Source organism: Cimex lectularius, unplaced genomic scaffold, assembly GCF_000648675.2.
Source record: "Cimex lectularius strain Harlan isolate CLEC.00 unplaced genomic scaffold, Clec_2.1 scaffold39, whole genome shotgun sequence".
NCBI classification, from domain to species: Eukaryota; Metazoa; Arthropoda; class Insecta; order Hemiptera; family Cimicidae; genus Cimex; species Cimex lectularius.
The window spans coordinates 1999336-2017797 of NW_019392653.1; the positions used below are offsets into that span (position 1 = coordinate 1999336).

At 32.5% G+C, this 18462-nt stretch overlaps 1 protein-coding gene across 1 annotated transcript; it reads right to left on the reverse strand.

Moving 5' to 3' along the window:
- Window positions 1-280: 280 nt before the first annotated feature.
- LOC106661001 lies at window positions 281-18133 on the reverse strand. The gene is made up of 56 exons (XM_024230695.1): window positions 18063-18133; window positions 16766-17080; window positions 15978-16101; window positions 15754-15922; window positions 15426-15488; window positions 15256-15339; window positions 12667-12735; window positions 12522-12608; window positions 12415-12453; window positions 11512-11604; window positions 11362-11448; window positions 10939-11301; window positions 10800-10865; window positions 10673-10738; window positions 10085-10120; window positions 9974-10018; window positions 9880-9903; window positions 9741-9806; window positions 9647-9685; window positions 9549-9587; window positions 9437-9484; window positions 9340-9381; window positions 7130-7177; window positions 7010-7069; window positions 6851-6949; window positions 6710-6778; window positions 6476-6511; window positions 5289-5354; window positions 5142-5216; window positions 5027-5074; window positions 4787-4954; window positions 4661-4723; window positions 4524-4586; window positions 4386-4454; window positions 4244-4321; window positions 3646-3822; window positions 3337-3582; window positions 3192-3275; window positions 3093-3125; window positions 2862-3035; window positions 2688-2804; window positions 2440-2475; window positions 2332-2355; window positions 2231-2260; window positions 2023-2082; window positions 1898-1948; window positions 1729-1830; window positions 1575-1670; window positions 1439-1510; window positions 1276-1380; window positions 1135-1212; window positions 987-1061; window positions 894-929; window positions 749-829; window positions 607-687; window positions 281-360 (listed from the first exon to the last, which is right to left on the reverse strand). Exons 1-56 carry the CDS (start codon window positions 18131-18133, stop codon window positions 281-283), a joined length of 4815 nt encoding a protein of 1604 aa, XP_024086463.1.
- Between the last annotated feature and the right edge of the window lie 329 nt (window positions 18134-18462).

Sequence of the window (18462 nt, forward strand, 5' to 3'; positions counted from 1 at the left end):
AATGGCACGAGCGGGATTTGAACCCACGATCTTTGGCTAGATACGCCGCTGCTCTACAACTTGAGCTATCGTGACCTCGATCCACTCAGACATCAACTTCCCATCTCAACCCCACCTTATGAGTTGTCCCTCCTTTTTGCCATTTTTCAAATGTCGTGTAATCGGTTTGGATTCTCGACGACAATTGCTTGACAACGGAGAGCTTTAGTGAAGTGTACTTCATTTTAATTCTATAAATTCACTAATTTCATGGTCCGCTTGACTGATTAAATCATTACAATTAATTAAGGTTTTTAGNGTTATCGCTTGGCACATTTTTAAGTGATTTATCCTTTATAGATCCCAATTCTGAACCTCCTCCTGCAAAGAATTTATGTTTTAATAATATATATAATTTGATCTTTACCGATCACTGTGGTTTGCTTATTTTCATTGGTCTGTCAGTAATGACATCTTTAGTGGTGACAAAATGCCAAAATACATCTGGTATACAAAACCAGCGAGAATAGGCAGACCGAGATTATTGCTAAGGATCAAATTACAGGTTCATCACCCCACAGACACAGGAGGAAACCTCACAATTATGAGCATCTAATTACAAATTACCTTGACCGAATGATAGTTCAGAATCACTCCTCTTAATTTCAAGTTCATCGCCCGAAGAATATTTATCCAAGTCAATCACATCTGCAATTGTATGAGACAAAATTAAAATTAAAATTTACTATTTTGGTAAGATTTGTTTTACCAGAAGAAGAAGCATCCCCAGGAGCAGGTAATTTCCACTGTATAGGTTCTTCTTTTAAGTGTTTCTTTCGCTTAGGTTCCACTAATTTATATTAAGAAAAATATTAAACATTGAATTGAAATATACATATTAATAAATTAAACACCTTTTTGTTCTTTCACCATTATCCTATTATTTCCCTCTGAAAATGATGTATTGTTGTAAAATTTAATTATAAAATATTATCTAAGCATACAACCTTGCAATATGACATTTGAAGCCATAAATTCTTTCAAATTGAAAATATGTGATATTGGCATTGATCGAGGGTGTGCTTAAAAAAAAAAAGATTGTTAGAGAAAAGAATTGATTTTTCAAAAAGTAAGTAAAAAAAGTAATCTTTTCACCTTTCAATGGAAGATCTTCCCTTGATCTTTGACATTCCAATGCGGCATCATTTATTTGAGATGTATCTCGTTGTTTAACTGAAAACATAAAATAAACAATTTTATGAATTCAAAAACCAATAAGAGATTAGATATACTAACACTTTTTATTCCCATACACATCAATTCCTTTGGGAGCTTTGACAGCTTTTGGTAGAAGCTTGGCATGAGCTTTAGCCTTTTCATCGTATTGTGCTTGCAATTCAGCTAAAATTTGTCATTCATTATTAAGATAACTATTTTTCTAAGAATTACGTAAATATACCAAGCTGAGACATGAATTCGGCTTTGTACTGTCCAAACTTCTCAGGCGGGGTGACTTCAAAAATTTTGGTTGCTGTAAATGTCATTTGAACAATTAATATCTTAATAGCATTCGAGTCCTAAAGCGCTGAACTTACGAATTGTTTTTATAGCCTGTTTTGGTCGTTCTGTTTCTAACAAATCAATCGCTTCAAATTTGACTTTGTTTCCATCCCCAATCACCACAGAATGCCCTGAATTTTTCGATTTAATTTCAAAACTTTGAAAGGCAGAATGCGAAATCGATTTTACCTGCTTGGTGCAAACTAGTATTGCAGTTGCAAATTTTGACACAAGTGCATCCTTTGACATGCATTCGTTTAGCAGTTGTTATCACAGTCATCAATGTAAATGCTTGAAGGAAAAAAATAAATATAAAAAAAATCAAAACATAAACAATGCATAATATTATTATTTATACCTTGCCTCCTTGGTGTTTGAAGATTTCCAGTTCTAGTTTCCCCATGAGAAACTTAAAATAAATTGTAAATTATTATCATTTATATCAAATATAATTTATAAAAAGATTTACTGTTTATAACTTACATTTGTAACCTTCAAGCTCATTTTCGTAAGGAATTGTGTATGCGTAGTGTTTGGAATTATCTAGAATTGTAGTAACATAGTTAATTATAGATGTAATAAAATTAATTATTTTAATTATCATTGCTCATCTACTGCAAAAACACAGATAAGCTAGAAATAAAAGCTAAAAAATAAATAATTTATGAAATAATAGTAAAAGGTTTATTACCAACTGCACCATCTTCTTCAAATGTATCACCTATTGAATAATTTATTATTATTTATTTGTGTATAATATTTATTACTAATATATAATTGAAAGTTAGTTACTAGCAGCCTTATCCTGATCTTTCCCTGAAAAAAAAAGTTTATGATGATACATTTTTTACTGAATAAATTCCAAATAAAATATTAACAGACATGAGTTAATCTATTTACCTGCAGTTTCATAACCAGAATAAACTAAATATTTCTCTGTAAAAAAAATAATAACATTAAATAACACAATCATGACCTGTTTTTCTAATTGTCCAATTATGCAGAGCATGCAAAAATTATTTAAAATATATTATATAGTAAATCCAGCAATGGATGGACACCTTCAAACATGTTGAATCATGTATGTTATTAAGCAAAACTAAAATGTAATTTAGAAAAAAATAAAAACAAATCAGGGCTATCCTTACCAATATTGCCTTGAACTTGATTTCCAAAAAGATCTTTGTACTCCCCTTTAGTGTATGTAACTGCTGCTGGGTTCAGCAAACGATCTACTCTTACCGTGTCGCTCACTCCGTCTTGTGCTGAAATGTATGATGTCAAAGTTCTACTGTAGTGAATTTATTTCTATCGTCAAATACCTATATCGCCCCACACAGGTTGAGGTTCACAGGGCCTACCGATTGACGTTTGGCTTAGCTTGGCTTTCATGTCATTGAGTAGATTGTAGGCTGGAGTGCCTGGCTTTTCTTTATCCTTCATAATAGCCTCTAATTTGCCTATTACATCATTAGGGAATTGGTGCAAGTATTGCTCTAAAAAAATAATATTATTAAAAATGTCTAATATTTAACAAAAAAATTCAATTTTACTTTGTTCTTTGTATTCATTTTGAACTGTGTGATCTGAAAAATATTAAAAATTGTAATTAGGTAATTGAACACCAAAAACTAAATTACAAGGGGTCTTACAGTTGGACAATAATTCTTGTGCCATATCAGGTAGCATAACACTTTTCAAGTGTTTTTCTGTTTGTACCGGAGACTTAGGTACTTCTGTTAAGGAACAAACAATAGATAAAACTTCTACGGATGCATTAATAATTTTAAATATCACCTTGGTGTGTTATCCTTTTTTCATATATGGGTTCACTTTTCTCAAGTCTTTTTTCAGACTGGCCTCTACTTCTAACTAAAGACGTTGGTAAAATTGGGTATGATTTGTGACTTTCGATGAGTACTTTCTTGGGTTTTTCACTTGGATATTTTAACGATTCACTCCTTCTTAGATGGGCCTTTTTATTGGAACTCTTTGATCTGAGCATTGTTCGAGCAGTTTGCAAAAGCCCAAGCAGGTCTTCTCCTGAAATAAACGATTTTGCATTTTTAACAGTCGTACTGTATTTGTAAACATTTGGTTCTGTACCAATGAGTGCTCTATATTCATCTATCGTTGCTGATTGGTTCCAGAAGTTGCTCGAGCTTTGAGACCTCGTTGTGTCAGTTGATACATTACAATTATTTAAATTACTATTTGCTTCTGACAACTCCTGAGAACTGAGAAGAGACAGCACTTCAAAGCTGTACCTAGATGCTTTATTTCCTACAAAAGTTTATTAGTTTATTAAAAAATTAAACTTAAAAGTTCTAAAATGTATAAATAAAAATGAAATTTGCACATACATAAAAGTTATTTATAAAAAGCAAACATGTTTAATGAGCATACAATTTTATCCATTAGAGTTTGTGGTCCAATTGACTAATTAACTTTTTTAAATTAATTAATCTTTATGAAAGGTATTGGCTGAGATAAAAAAGTCAGTGTAACGAGCGGGATTCGAACCCATGACCTTCGGCTTGATACGCCGCTACTCTACCACTTGAGCTATCGTGATTTCGATCCACTCGGACACCAATTTCCCATCGCAACCTCACTCTTTGAATTTTCTCTCCTTTTTGCCATTTTTGCCAAAAATTTTATTGTTAAAATACCATTAAATGTTGAATTTTTTTAAAAAGAATACCTTGTTTAGAGCCATGACGTTTGTCTTCTTGTTTGCAACTTTTACTTTGATTTCCTTTCTGCTTTGTATCCTTATGAGCTGAAACAAATATTTAAACAAATTGAATTTATCAAAATCCAATTTTCCACTAGGATAATCTTACTTGTGGTTTTACATGTCTCTGTATCTCTGGTTTTGTCAGGCAAATTATTTTTTAACTGAACTTTCACCGCTACAATGATTTCAATGTAGATTTTAATAAACATGCACATAAGAAGAATAATAAAAAACCCAAACTCACTTCTCTTCTTTTTAACTGTGGGCACTTTTTTGTTCAATTTCTTTTTTGGCTCAACTTCTCTTTCTGTTAAATTTGATATAAGATAGTCGATCAGGTGAAATATTTTACTACTAAATCTTATCTTTTAGGTATCTGACCTTTTGTTTTAGTCGGGTGTTTCAAAAGTGGCGCCGTATACTTTTTGGGGGTTGATTGTTGCTCTAAATAATATAATTAAAATGGGTAATTTAGAAAATCTAAGAATATTTTAACAAAAAACATACGGTCTCTTAACAAAGAAGATGGCCCCAACAAGCCTATGGCTTTTGCTGACTCCCTAGGATGGAATGTTGGCAGAGAGTCCTCAGAAGATATTTTCTGGCTTTCTAGCTCTGTAGTTATTACTGAAGGCAGTCGTACAGGAGTGCTAGAATTATATTTGACTTCTTGTCCTGAAGTAAGAAAATAAATAAAAATTGGGATAAAATATTAGCTGATTTTAAAAGTAAACAAATCTACTTTACTTTTTACATCACTGGGCCCGTTAGATTCAATTTCCCTATCTTCAGTACCTAAGCAATATAAAAAATTAAAGAAAATCACTTATAAATTGTAGAGGAAAAGAATGACTTTTCATACCTTCTGAGGAATAATTCAGATTTTGAAGGCGTGCTGTCAGTTTATCCTGCAGCTTACTTAATGTGTTATTTATTTCTGAATAAAAAATACAAATAAACAATTAAGTACAAATAAATGGACATAAAAATGGTATGGCAATAAAAATACCTTCTTTATACTGCATTTTTAACAAGTGTTTTCCTTTCCTGTCCTTCAATTTACCTCTTTTCATTGCTGTAAGAACAAAACAAAATTGAAGACTTTTCAGAAGAATTAATTTGTTGTTATCTATTATTCATCAAGAAGTGCATAAATTTATGCAATAAGCAGGTAGGTTACATGAAAAACATGAAGTTTAAGCGAGAATGTGAGCCACCATCAATGACCAACATTAGGCAGCTTCTTTGTCTGCACGACATGAACCCGATGCTGCATCCTCTGAGGATTGGTTTTAGAAGTGGGCAATGCAATTTGATTCAGTAGATGAAAGAGAGTATTTTGCGTTTGGGCGTGTCTTATAATGGGATTTGATTTAATTTTTACTCTACATTTATGTAAAAATGGTTCTGATGTAAGGTGTTCCTGGAGAGATCAACTGCTAAGACAGGATAATGTTTACAGAGAGGATGCTGTTTCATCAACAAATAAGTAAGTGTGTTGGAGTGTTGAGGGAAGTCTGTCATGTATATGCTGCAAGCTAATGAACTAAGGATGTTCCCTTGAGAAACATTTGATAGGAATGGTTTGAAGAGGTTGAGATTCAGTAGGTAACCTGGAAAAAATGATCATGTAGGCAGGATTTTAGAACGAAATATTATGTACTAGAAAATGAAGGGTATGTTTCAGCAGTTGAACCTGGTACCATATGCAATCAAATGCCTTGGATATATCAAGAAAGACTCTAGGGTAGCACTGCTTCACTCTAGTGATGACAAATACATCTAACTTGTGATGAATTTGGTGGATTGTGCAGTGGTAATTATGGAAGCCAAGCAGGCAGGATAGGAGTAAATTCTCAATTACTTTCCGAAGGTTAGGTAGGAGAATTATAGGACAGTACAAGGAAACATTGTCAATTGGTTTGTTAAGTTGAAGATCATGGAGATGAAGGAAAGGTAAGAAAGTTTGTGGTGTGAAGGAAGGAACTATAAATGGTAGTAATGAGTAATTTCCATGCAACGAAGCTGATGTAGAATTCTGTAGGTTATTGGATCAAAGCCAGGACTAATGTTTCTAGGATGGGCTGATGTTTCACAGGTGTGTAGATTTTGTTCGTAGCGACAGAGGAAGAAAGATGTCAAGTTGTTCCAGTTAGAGGTCAGTGTGGGTCACAAGAACTTAATTTTAAAACTTACTCTTAACTTGAGTATTATTATCCAAGACATCTTCAGCTGGAAACAAAGAGTTTAAAAATTAATAAAACTAAAAGATTTTTATTAATTGATTTAAACTGATGAAACAGTGGAACTTAGTATTACTTCAATAATATCTAGTATTATCCAATAATAATAGCTTGAAATAGTTAATAATTTCTCATCATGACATAACTACTACAATAAAAAGTTGTATTTCTGTTAACTCTAGTTTACCTGCAGATCGGATAATCGACTTCACCGAGTTGTCTGGATTGATCAGTACTTCAATAACAGGATCAATTTCTGAGATTTAGAAAGATATTTATCATAATAGTATAAGTTTAAAATTTACATTCTCAATGTTAGTTAATTTACCTATTTGGGACAGTAGGTTATCAATGTTTGACTTTGACCGCATTGCTCTCTTTGTAAATGGACTGGCCAGAACAGAAATTCTCTTTAAGCCTTTTGAACCTGTAACATTGATTTTTATAACATGTTGAAAAGTAATAAATATATAATATATATCAATACGTTTTTCTGATTTTGCCATTTTTGGTATGTTATGTGATGTTTGCGCATGATAGTTAAGGACTAAAATGGAAAAAAATTAGTAATGTTTATAATGAAAGAAAAATTGAATTTATAACATACCGTCTGTTTGCTGATTTGTATAGTTATCATCATTTGTCTGCACTTCTTCTACAACAAAATATCACTTACAATATACAAATAATTATCTAAGATATTTTTTATGCCTTCAAATAGGCACAGTCTTAATTCTTACAAAGACAGATTTTTGGATCTTAATTATACATGTACAATTACATTTATTCGCACAGTTGTATTTAAGATAGAAAGTATATAAAGAAAGATATAAACACAATGAAAATAAAAGCACTGTACTTGGTCACCTGTCTGTAAAAATACCATCAACCCATGGATGCCCGAAGAGTACTATTTCTAATTCTATATTTTCTAGTAGTAGATGACCTAATCACAGAGATTAACTTAAGGCACCATAGGTTATGTAGATGACGTGGTAGCATAAAGGGGCAATTTGATGCGAAATGCTCTAACATTGTAAAAAGATGGTATGAAAAAATGAGTCTTAATCAATCCTAAGAAAACATTTCTCATACCGTTTACGAGATGAAGGAAGCTAAATCTAAAAGCTCCCACTATAAAAAATAAAGCCTTAACCTTAACCTACAAAGAAACTACATACCTAGAAACCTCGACCAAAAATTCAGGTGATGAAGTCATAGTAACATACTATATCAAGGCACTACTATACCACCAGAGATTATCCAGTGTATTGGTTATATAACAATAGTCAGACCCATGGTCACATATGGGGCTGTAGTATGGTGGTAAAAACACTGAACAAGGGAACAAAGCCTCAAAAGTGATGTAAACTGCAGTTGATCTCCTTCCTCCGGCAGATTCCTGAGGTACAAAAATATAATACCAGATCTAAGGAAAAGCCAGCATAATTTTAGAGCATTTTAAAATAAACGGGATGGCTACACATGACAAAATGTGAGGAAAGTTCAAATCTGCCAGACCAATTCATAGGTAACAGACATCTTTGGAAGAAAGACATTACCAAGTTACACTCTTGTTAAACTGGTTCTATCTTAAAAGGTGAGGTTCATGCAGTTCAACTCTGTGCGCAGGATTGATAAAAAAGAATATGAAAACATGCATGGATTTACTTACTTTCAGACAATCAGGAAACTATAAAGGTTTTTAGCTCCAAAGAACGAGTAGCCAAAGAAGGGGTAGCCTTTTCACCCATCAGACCAGAACCACAACTAGATGCACATGAGACTGTGCTAAAGTTGAAGTTGGAAAAATGGCTTGAGAGAGAAAAACTCAACTGGATGAAATGTATAAATCTTTCAAACAGGAAGGTGAAAGATCAGGCAAGACTTGAGGAAAATTATAAACCTCTATACTGGTCAATGAACTACCAAACTACCACCTAAAGAAGATGGGCAAAACACAGAAAGAAACATGCTCTGTCAAGAAAAACCAGAGACATTGGCATATATCCTTTGTAAATGTGAGGAACTACCCTGCACACTGTATAACTACTTTGGTAAGAAAAGTCTCACACCAAGAGATGTGCAGGAAGATGCACCAAGGAAAGTGCTTAATTTAGTGGGAAGTGAGTGTATACAGGTCACAGTTGAAAAGGTTGGAATCCTTTCTTGAACTCCTTCCCCTAAAAACACACATTAATGGTGGATTTTTCAGTTTAAAAAACCTAAGGCAAGACAACACCTGGTCTCCCCAATTATTCAATAATGCACTAGAATGGCTTTTGTGGCACTGGATGCCATCTAAACTAATCCGAGGCCAAACTTGTCATATGAAGGTGCAGTTCGGACTGGAAGTAAATGAAAATATAACTATATGCTAATACTGAAAAAAAAATTATCATGAAAGAAGGTCAGTAGGAGAGGTACTTTGAGGATTTTTTGTATGTCAGTTTCGAAAGCAGAGCTGTGGGATTCAAACCCGTGATCTTCACCTTACAATGATGAGCGATGTCAGCACCTAAAACTATTGCAGCCACCGACACACCAAAACTGAGACTGTATAGGGATGACTTAGAAAAAGTTACTTAACCTGGTGGTCAAATAGGTAGAGTATCGATCGCAATAAGATAGTAATGAATAAACAAAGGTCCGTGAAGCAAAAGAAGTCAAACAATATAAAAAACTGAAAGATTAATCTCAATATATTATTTATATAAATACATTTTTACTGCTGTTTAAAGCATAAATGTAACAATCATGCATTAATTGTTAGAATATAGTTAAATTTTTAAAACTGTATTTTCTAACGTTTGTTACCATGTTGTCTATGTTTGCTAATATTCTTTCTTGGTGGGCTTTCTAAAAATTAACATTAATTGATATCTAGTTTTTATTCTTTTAAAAAAATATTTACCCGTATTTCTTGACAGTTTTGTGAAGCTGTTAGTTTTTGTTGTAGTATCTGTAAAACCATCATAAACAAATATTTTTACGTTTTTCATATATACATATATTTCATTTCATACCAATTCGAACATTTTTCATTTTTGCCTTTTGTTCATTATCTAAAACAAAACAAAAATAAATATAATAAATGTGTTGAGATTAAAGGATTTTTTTTTACCTATGGCTTCATTATTTCGCCTTACAATTGACTTCATAACTGTAAAATATTAACAGATAAACGATGATGAAAACTTGAAAAATTAAACTAATACCTTTTTCTTTCCTATATCTTCTTGGTTTATTCATCTCTGAACTGTTTCTAGTATCAGGTCTGGATCCTACAAAATTATCATTATAAATCAGTAAATTGGGGAAAAAAATATATAAAACAAGAACTCTCTAATGTTTTACTTAGTTGAACACTCTCTCTACTACCTGAAACAAAAAGAAATTTATTTTTTACTTAAAAAAAAGTTATTAAAGTACTAAAAAAATCAAATCTTACTTCTTTCCACTCTATCCTTGCATATCAAAGTTTTTTCTTTTGCTCCTGAAACATTATTAAATATCGCACATTCAACTTCAAGTAACAAAAACAAATATTTCATTCTCTTACTCTTTTTTTTCATATAGCCAGCCAAGTCAAAACGATCTGAAAGCAAGGTAAACAATCATTATATCATAAGACACATGCTTAGTTGAAAGATGTACAAAAAAACCATAATAATTAATTAATAATAAATAAATAAAAAAAGGACAGGACCACAAAGTGACAATTTATTTTATTTTTTTGTGGTAGTTGAAGTTTAATAAGATTAATTTTAAGATACTTTTTTTCTCATCCAAACTGTCTTTAACTTAAACCCTAATCCTAACTCTAACTATAACCCAACTTAACTTTTTATAAAATGGTTTTAAAAAAAGGTAATCAATTCAATAGTTGAAAAAGATGGTTTAAAACTAAGTAGAGCCACCATTTTCAGTGCCTGATCTAAACTGTAATATTAACCCTAACCATAAACCTAATCCTACTCTACTTAACCTAACCCAACCCACATGCACTTCCTATAATATGAAATTGATGACACGAATATGATTATGCAAAAAAATCATCTATCTAGTGCAAAAAAAACTCATGTTAAAAAATAAAATAAAAAGTAACAGGTTTTTAAAATAATGATATGATAAATCAGTGCTGACATACCAACTGAAGGGATGGATGGCTGCCTCTGCAATGGGTCATATTCTGACATGGTAGCAACATCAATCTCTGGAATAAATGGAACAGTTTAAAAATAAACTGTTTTACAATTTTGTATCCATATTCTTACCAGAATGTGTTTTCCAATGGTATTGCTCAACATCTTTGGTTAATGTTTTATTTGTATCATCAACAACTAAAAACAAATTTAAAAATCTCACTGTTGAATAATAGCAACAAGTAATAGATTCTGAATTGGTTAATTTTACATTCAGAGCCCCTGTATTGCTTCTCGAAAGATAAATTACCGTTGGTGCCATGTTGGTTGATAGCAGAATTTGATTGGACAGCTTCTGGTGTAATACTATGCGCTTGTTCTTTCGAAGTGTTGCTGTCAGAATGCTTTCCGTTCGGATCATAGCCATCGTAGCACGGTGAAGGCTGTCTTGATACATTTCTCACACTATCCATACTTAGTTCGGAGCAAGTATGATTTAGGCCTACGTCCGCTAGGTAAACCTCATTATTTACATCTTCCAGTTTTTTTGCCATCTTTTTATAATTAGTGCGCACTATTGATAATTGGTCAAGATTAAATAATGTGTCGCCAGTTGCTGATTCACCTTGAGTTGCTAAATGACATGAAATTGTTAAGCACAAATACTAAACAATAAAAATAAAAAACAACTTACAAATGGAAATGTCTATATTAACAGGTTTTTTTGATTTTGACTTTATCAACACGGTTTTTCCTCTCCTTCTGATTTTTCCCATAGTTGCTATTCAAGATATATTTTAATGTTAAAAAAATAAAAATTGTATTAAAATATGTTTATAATTACTCTTAAAAAGAGTCTTTTTCTCCACATGGCCAGGATACATTTTTTCATAGAGGACATCGGTATGCTTTTGTAGAATAAAACGCAGAAGGGTTTCTGAGGAAAATCTCATTTTGAGCAGTTCATAGCATTGATATAAACAAAACTTATGAAATTATTTCAAATTTAAAGTAGAAAGCTTTTGATAATTATTCAGAAATCGTGAGATGCAGTCTGGTGTGATGTAGATTTCAGAAAAACATTTTCTTCATCGTGCCAACGTTTTTGGTTGAATATAAAAAAAATATATTTTGCATTTTGTAATCCTACATGTATTTGTTAAATGTAAACAATGTTTGTAAATCCCAGGCCCTGAAGATGATCTCAATAAAGATCGAAACGTTCAGTAAAGAAAATGTTTTTCTGAAACCTACATTACACCAGACCGCATCTCACGATTTCTGAATAATTATCAATTAACGGTCACTAATCACCACACATTTTTGATAATGTTAAACATTTATAATTGTAAAATAAGACTTCCAATGGGTTGTGTTTGGCAGTCAAATTTTATACCACAGTACTCTATATTCTGCTAAAAAATGCACCCACACAAACCTTTAACACAATTAAATATAAATAAATAATAAGCAAATGAAACTAATTTCACAGAAACTTGTTGATTCATTCAAAAATAATTTTCAAATCAAATGATAAAACTACTTGCTCACTATATAGCGCAAAAGCAAGATTGTGACACGATCCTCTCTAAGTGCTTGTAGTTATTATTATTTTTTAAAAAATCTTTATGTTTAAATATTTTTTAAAATGACTAAATAGAAATTTTTTGCCCTTTTTATTTTATTTTTAAGATTTTCACGGTGATTAAAGAATAATTTATTACATGCTAGATTTTTTCTGTTTTACCTTTAGTTGCCCAAGTTGCTGTTGGTTTTCCATCTGGACCTACTAAACCAAATAGCCAATTAGTAATTTGAACAATTGAAGATTAAAAATAAATGCATACAACTTACTTCCTTTTCTGAATTTCTCGCCAACAAAACAGAGGCATTTTTTATTTTGGTATAACCCGCCCTTCATGCCGCATACCAATTCATGTTCTAAGAAAAGCCGAGCATATTCATACAGTGCAATATGTAAAAATCAACGAATACTTACGTTTTCTCAATTGCATCACCTGCTTTTCGGACACGTGAGTTGACTTGTGTATTGTTTCTGAATCCATATCTGTAATTCAACATGGTTTGTATTGGAAATGTTGTATAGGTGTAAAAAATTTTCACATAACACACTGTCCAGCTGATCAGTGTTAAATTTTTACAAATACTTTATAAAAAATAGAATTAATACCAATAATAATATTAAATATTAAGGAGTTAAATTGCAATAATTTTTAGAGTGGTCATACCTCTGACATTTTGATCATTGGATTATTATGTTTAAGTTGATAATAAGTATATGGTATCATTCTTATGATTTGGTTTTAAGTCTAGGAATTATTTTATTATTGTATTCATTCATTTTTGTAACTGGTTTGTATAAAGCTAATAATTGTTAGCACCTTCGCACTCTCTTAAAACCTATAAATTATTTTAGATTGAATTCCAAAGCACTAACTACATGCTGTCTTCTCCTCTACACAGAATGATGATCAAGAGTAGCAACATCTGCAATAGCATTGACTTCTTCAATAGTTCTGAGCAATCTGTGAAAAACCTTATACTACAACCTTAGTTGAATGCTTTTATATTTCATACTGTACAAAATTATTACAATTTATTTCATTTACTGGTTCAACTAACTCTCGCACTCTAGTCTTATTATATATTTACAAAGAGCATTATTTTCATTAAATATGTACCTAATTATTGTAGTTTCAATTGTCTTTCAGCTTTATTTTGTTTCATCTGCCTTATTTGGTTAGTAATTATGTCTTTCATTGTTGTTCAGTTTTTACTCTTTAATAGTATTTTTATATTTATCATTTATATTTACCATTTATATTATTACCATGCATATACGTCCTTATTCTTTTTGATATATTATTTGCATTTTTATAGAGGATTTCGATCCGTAAATAAATAAATAAAATAAAAAAATTGTATCAGCTTGTACCCCAACTCTCTTTGTTAATTCATTGCCTCAGGAATATTTCACAAGAAGAGCACTGGGGAAAAATGACAGCCCACTTAAACTGAGTTTGTAAAAAGTAAAATTCAAAATATACCAGCTCATTTTAATGTTGGGTTCGAGGAAGAAATTACATACAAATCATTATTTATTCAGAAAATTGTTTTTAAAATTTAAAATATGTAGCGTTTAAAAATGTTTCAATTTTTTTGTATGTACATATGCAATATAATATGGTATATCAATACCAACAAACTGTACATGTTTTCTGCGCACAACTTTTATCCAGTTGCCTGCAGAAGTATTCACAAGATTCGGCTATCCGCTAAACGCTCATCACCAGGTTTGTCACCTATTTCAACAACTACTACTGCTAGTCAAAATTAAGGGGATGATGGGCGTTTAGTGGATAGGTGAGGATTGTGGATCCTTCCACAGACAACTGGATAAAAGTTGTGTGCTTCAGAAAACATGTACATCTTGTTGATATTGATTTACCATATTATTATATTGCAAAAGAAATAAATTATAATTAATTAAGGTTTTTAATCGAGATAAAAAAGTCAATGGCACGAGCAGGATTCGAACCCACGATCTTCGGCTTGATACGCCACTGCTCTACCACTTGAGCTATCGAGACCTCGATCCACTCGGACAACCAACTTCCCATCGCAACTTTTGCATTTTCCCTCTTTTTTGCCATTTTTCAAATGTAGTGTAATCGGATTGGATTCTCGACGACAAATGAAATGGCCACGGAGAACTTTAGTGAAGTATACTCCATTTTAAATCATTAAATTCACTAATTTTCAATCCAATCTGATTACACGACATTTGAAAAATGGCAAAAAGGAGGGAAAATTCAAAAGGTGGGGTTGAGATAGGAAGTTAGTGTCCGAGTGGATCAAGGTCACGATAGCTCAAGTGGTAGAGGAGCGGCGTATCTAGCCGAAGATCGTGGGTTCGAATCCCGCTCGTGCCATTGACTTTTTTATCTCCACTAAAAACCTTAATTAATTATAATATATTAATTGGTCAAGTGGACCACGAAATTAGTGAATTTAATGATTAACAAGAAATAAAGTTTAAAGTTTACAAAATTATACAGACTGGTCCCTAGGGGTTAGGCATCAATTGGTGGATCATTTATGTATTCAACCCTAATGTTTTTTTTATTTTATATTTTTTTTATTATTTTTTTTATGGCAATTTCTAAATCGCCAGTCTTTCAAGAAAAGTTGTTAGTTTTATTAGTATCTTAGTAGACTTTTCGATGGGTAATCTGTACAATTTTTCTGACATAAGAACACCTTTTTGTTTCTTCATTCTGGAGGTGTTTTTAGTAGTTTTTCTCATGAAATATGGAGATTGTTGCATCTCTCATGCCTGTGAAAGTTATTTTGTGCAATGCAAGTTTCATTACTATCTTTTTTTCAAATTTCAGCATCCTTATAGGCCATTTAAGGAAGGAGAAAAGTGCATGGTGGACCGAAGACACCTTCACATTTATTTTTTGTTTGAGAATTTTGAAAAATATAGACACATAAACCGCTATTACTACCTTACTTAAACTAGTTGACCTATAATTAGTCTAAATTTTTAAATATTATAATTCACCTCTCGTTAAAATTCTTTTGCAAGTGCAGGGTGGTGCTGATTCTCCCTTTTTATACACCAAAAATGGATTTGCATCTGTAGGGCCTGTTTCAAATACATAATTATGAATACAGAATGAAAAAATAAAAATTACAATAGAGGGTAAAATAAATAAATGAGAATGACGTTACATTCTTCTGAGTCATCTTCAACCATGTTGACATCACTTTCACTAAGGTCCTCCTTGAATGATTCTTTAAAAGAAAAAAGAATGTTAAAGGAGAATGAATATGTTATAACTAAATATAATTTAATATGGGCTGTGAGCACGAAACCCAGCAAACCCCATGGAATTTTAATTGAGAATAATATGGAACAAATATTGTAAAGTTGTTTGACCCATGTTCTGCAACACCCAATGGGTAATTGGAGGTTAAGCCTCTTGTATTACAGGAATTCCTTTACTTAGTTTTATTATAAATAATAATTTTTTTCAGAAAATTTAAAAACAAATATTACCATCTTCATTACAGTCAAATGTTTTGTTTGCTCCCCACTGGTACGGCCTGGGGTCTTCTATCGGCAAATAGTATATCTCGCCTCCTTTCCCAGAGGCGACAAATTTGTCGACAAGCTTCGATATAACCACTTTTCTAAACATGTCATTCCATTGGGCCATAAGTTCCGTCTGTAAATGGAATTTTGTAAAAGCATTTAAAAAAAGTCAAGATTTTCAGTTTTACCGAAACATCAGACAGATTCGGCTGCTTCGATGCAGTCTCTTCGAGAATTTGCTTAAGCCTTGAAGACATCTCCTCATACTTTTCATCAACGCTGATATCCACACTATCCTTAAAAAATCTGAATCTAAAAGCATCAAGTCAAGTTATACTGATTTATACAAATGAACTAAAAACTGTGAGTTAAGGAATAACATCATAGGCATTGACTAGACTAACACTAGTATGTAGTATGGGGACTTTTGTGGCCAGAAAGAATAATATGAGCCATTGCACACTTTAACCACTAAAAAAACATAATGACCTATTCTTCTTCTTCAGTAGTTTGGGTGTTTCAGATCATTTTGAACTTTCTCAGATGTTTTGGCTTTTTGCCACTTTCAGTATGGGTTGTCAAGACAGGCAGACCAAAATGATTAGAAACAACCAAACTATAGGTTCATCACCCCACAGACTTCATTGGAAAATATGACAATTTTATCCTTTGATATAATGGCAGAAAAAAAGTCTGGGAATCTCCAGTCTGGCTGGGATTGTTTGGCTTGCTTTCTGATGGAATTATTAGTTTCAAAAGTATGAGTATAAGAAGGTACAAAATAAATAGAAGTTTAAGTGCAAAACGTGCAATAGTAGAATAGAAGAAGTAGTGTAATATAATACTACACATTTATTAGTGTAAGGAAGTGTAAGATGGAAGATATCCTTTTTAATTACCTGATAATAATTAATGATTTCTTAGATTTAAAAATAATTTTAGTAGTACAAGTATTTCAAACACACTTCTAAGTTACCTTAGTTGGTATTCAGCATGGTTTCGTAGTGCAACAGCACTGGCAATCCGGTCGCAGTAAACAACAGGGTTTTCTCCGATGAAGCAGATGTAGATCCTTTTAAGAAGGTAGGGGCCATGTGTGGCCGAACAGGGAAATACGGCGAAACAGTCATTTTTCGGGTCGTAATCATAAACGATGACATCTGTCCAGAAATGGTGGATGTACCTCTGCTTGAGAAGCTGGTAGTTTCCACTTGGGACGAATGCGATCGCAGGCACTCCAAAACAGTGCTCGTCCCTCGACCATCCAAGTTCCATCCATTCTTCTCTACTTCTGCAATTTTAATTTAAATACAATAGTAAGGTAAAAATTTAAAAAAATATTGGAAGAATATTTTGTAGATTAAAAACTTTTTTTTAAATTTAGAAAAAGCTTCAAGAGAAGGATCCAAGCTCAATGCCAAAGGAAGATAATTCCAAGCCCTATACCAACAATAAAGGACAATAAGAGAGCCTTTAACTAATGTTGCTATAGCACTAAAAATCTAATAGATGAGTAATTTAAAAATATTTTCCAAATAAGAAGGTACAACAAATTTATAGATATAAATCAATTTAAACATTATTTTTAAAGAGAGAAAACTGAATATGACAACCAAGATACAGAATGTAGGAAAATGCTAATAGGGCGACAATCAGAGGAAGTTAGTTACGACTTCTTGAGCAATGGCCAAAATCAGGTGCTTTTAAGTAACAGCAAAGGTGAGAGAAAAATTAGTAATGTTTGGCAAATGGGGTAAAATGATAGGAGTTAGAACAGTGGGAAATATTTTAAAAAATTGTACAGGAAAAAAAAATGAAAGCCCAGTTTGTGCCATGTTGGAAAATTCATCATTAAATTTAATTTTTTAAATATTTTTTTTACGAAGGTCCGCAACAACAGAGTTTGAAAAAAACAAACAAAAATTGTAAGTATATCGGGTTTGAATGCAAGGTCGCTGATTCGAACCCGGGACCTTTACCTGACAGTGATGAGCGCCGTGAAACCGTTGCGGCCACCAACCCTCTTCCGATCCTTTTTTAAATTGTTCTTTATCTGCTACCAGCCATCAACCGTCCTAAACTCTTTTTTTTAAAGTAGTTAATCCTTCTCTCCATTGTTAGCAGTTTAAAGTCAGCCTCCGGACGCATTTGGTGGTACTGGAGACAAGAAAGTTTTCGCAGGTAGTGTCGCGACCTCCAATACTGTTAAAAGACGCCCATCATTGAGGCACTCTCGGACTTAGAAAGTATTTTTTCAAGTCCAAATGACGAACTTTGACCAGATTTGGGGCGGGTTTTCGGCTACTACGAAGTTTTTATCCGGGACACTCGTTGCGACGAGCATTATTATATATGATTTAAGATTATTTATTAATAATAATTTTATAGCATGCGCCTAACCAGTGGATCTACATCTTAGTCCACACTTGGAATCAAAGTTGCGCGTCATTGTTGCGGGGCTGAATCTCCTTTGAATCAGGATTGTTGAGATTCTACTCCACATGTCCCCTTGTATCATGAGTGTATTGCGGGTCTACGTGATACAAGATTTTGTGTCCCATCGGAACAGTATTCAGTGATATAATTTCACAGCATTGCAACTGCGGGTGCAGCCGGAGAGTGGTTGCGTGTCACGATAGGGTAAATTGAATTTCTAAATTGTGTGTTTTCTTT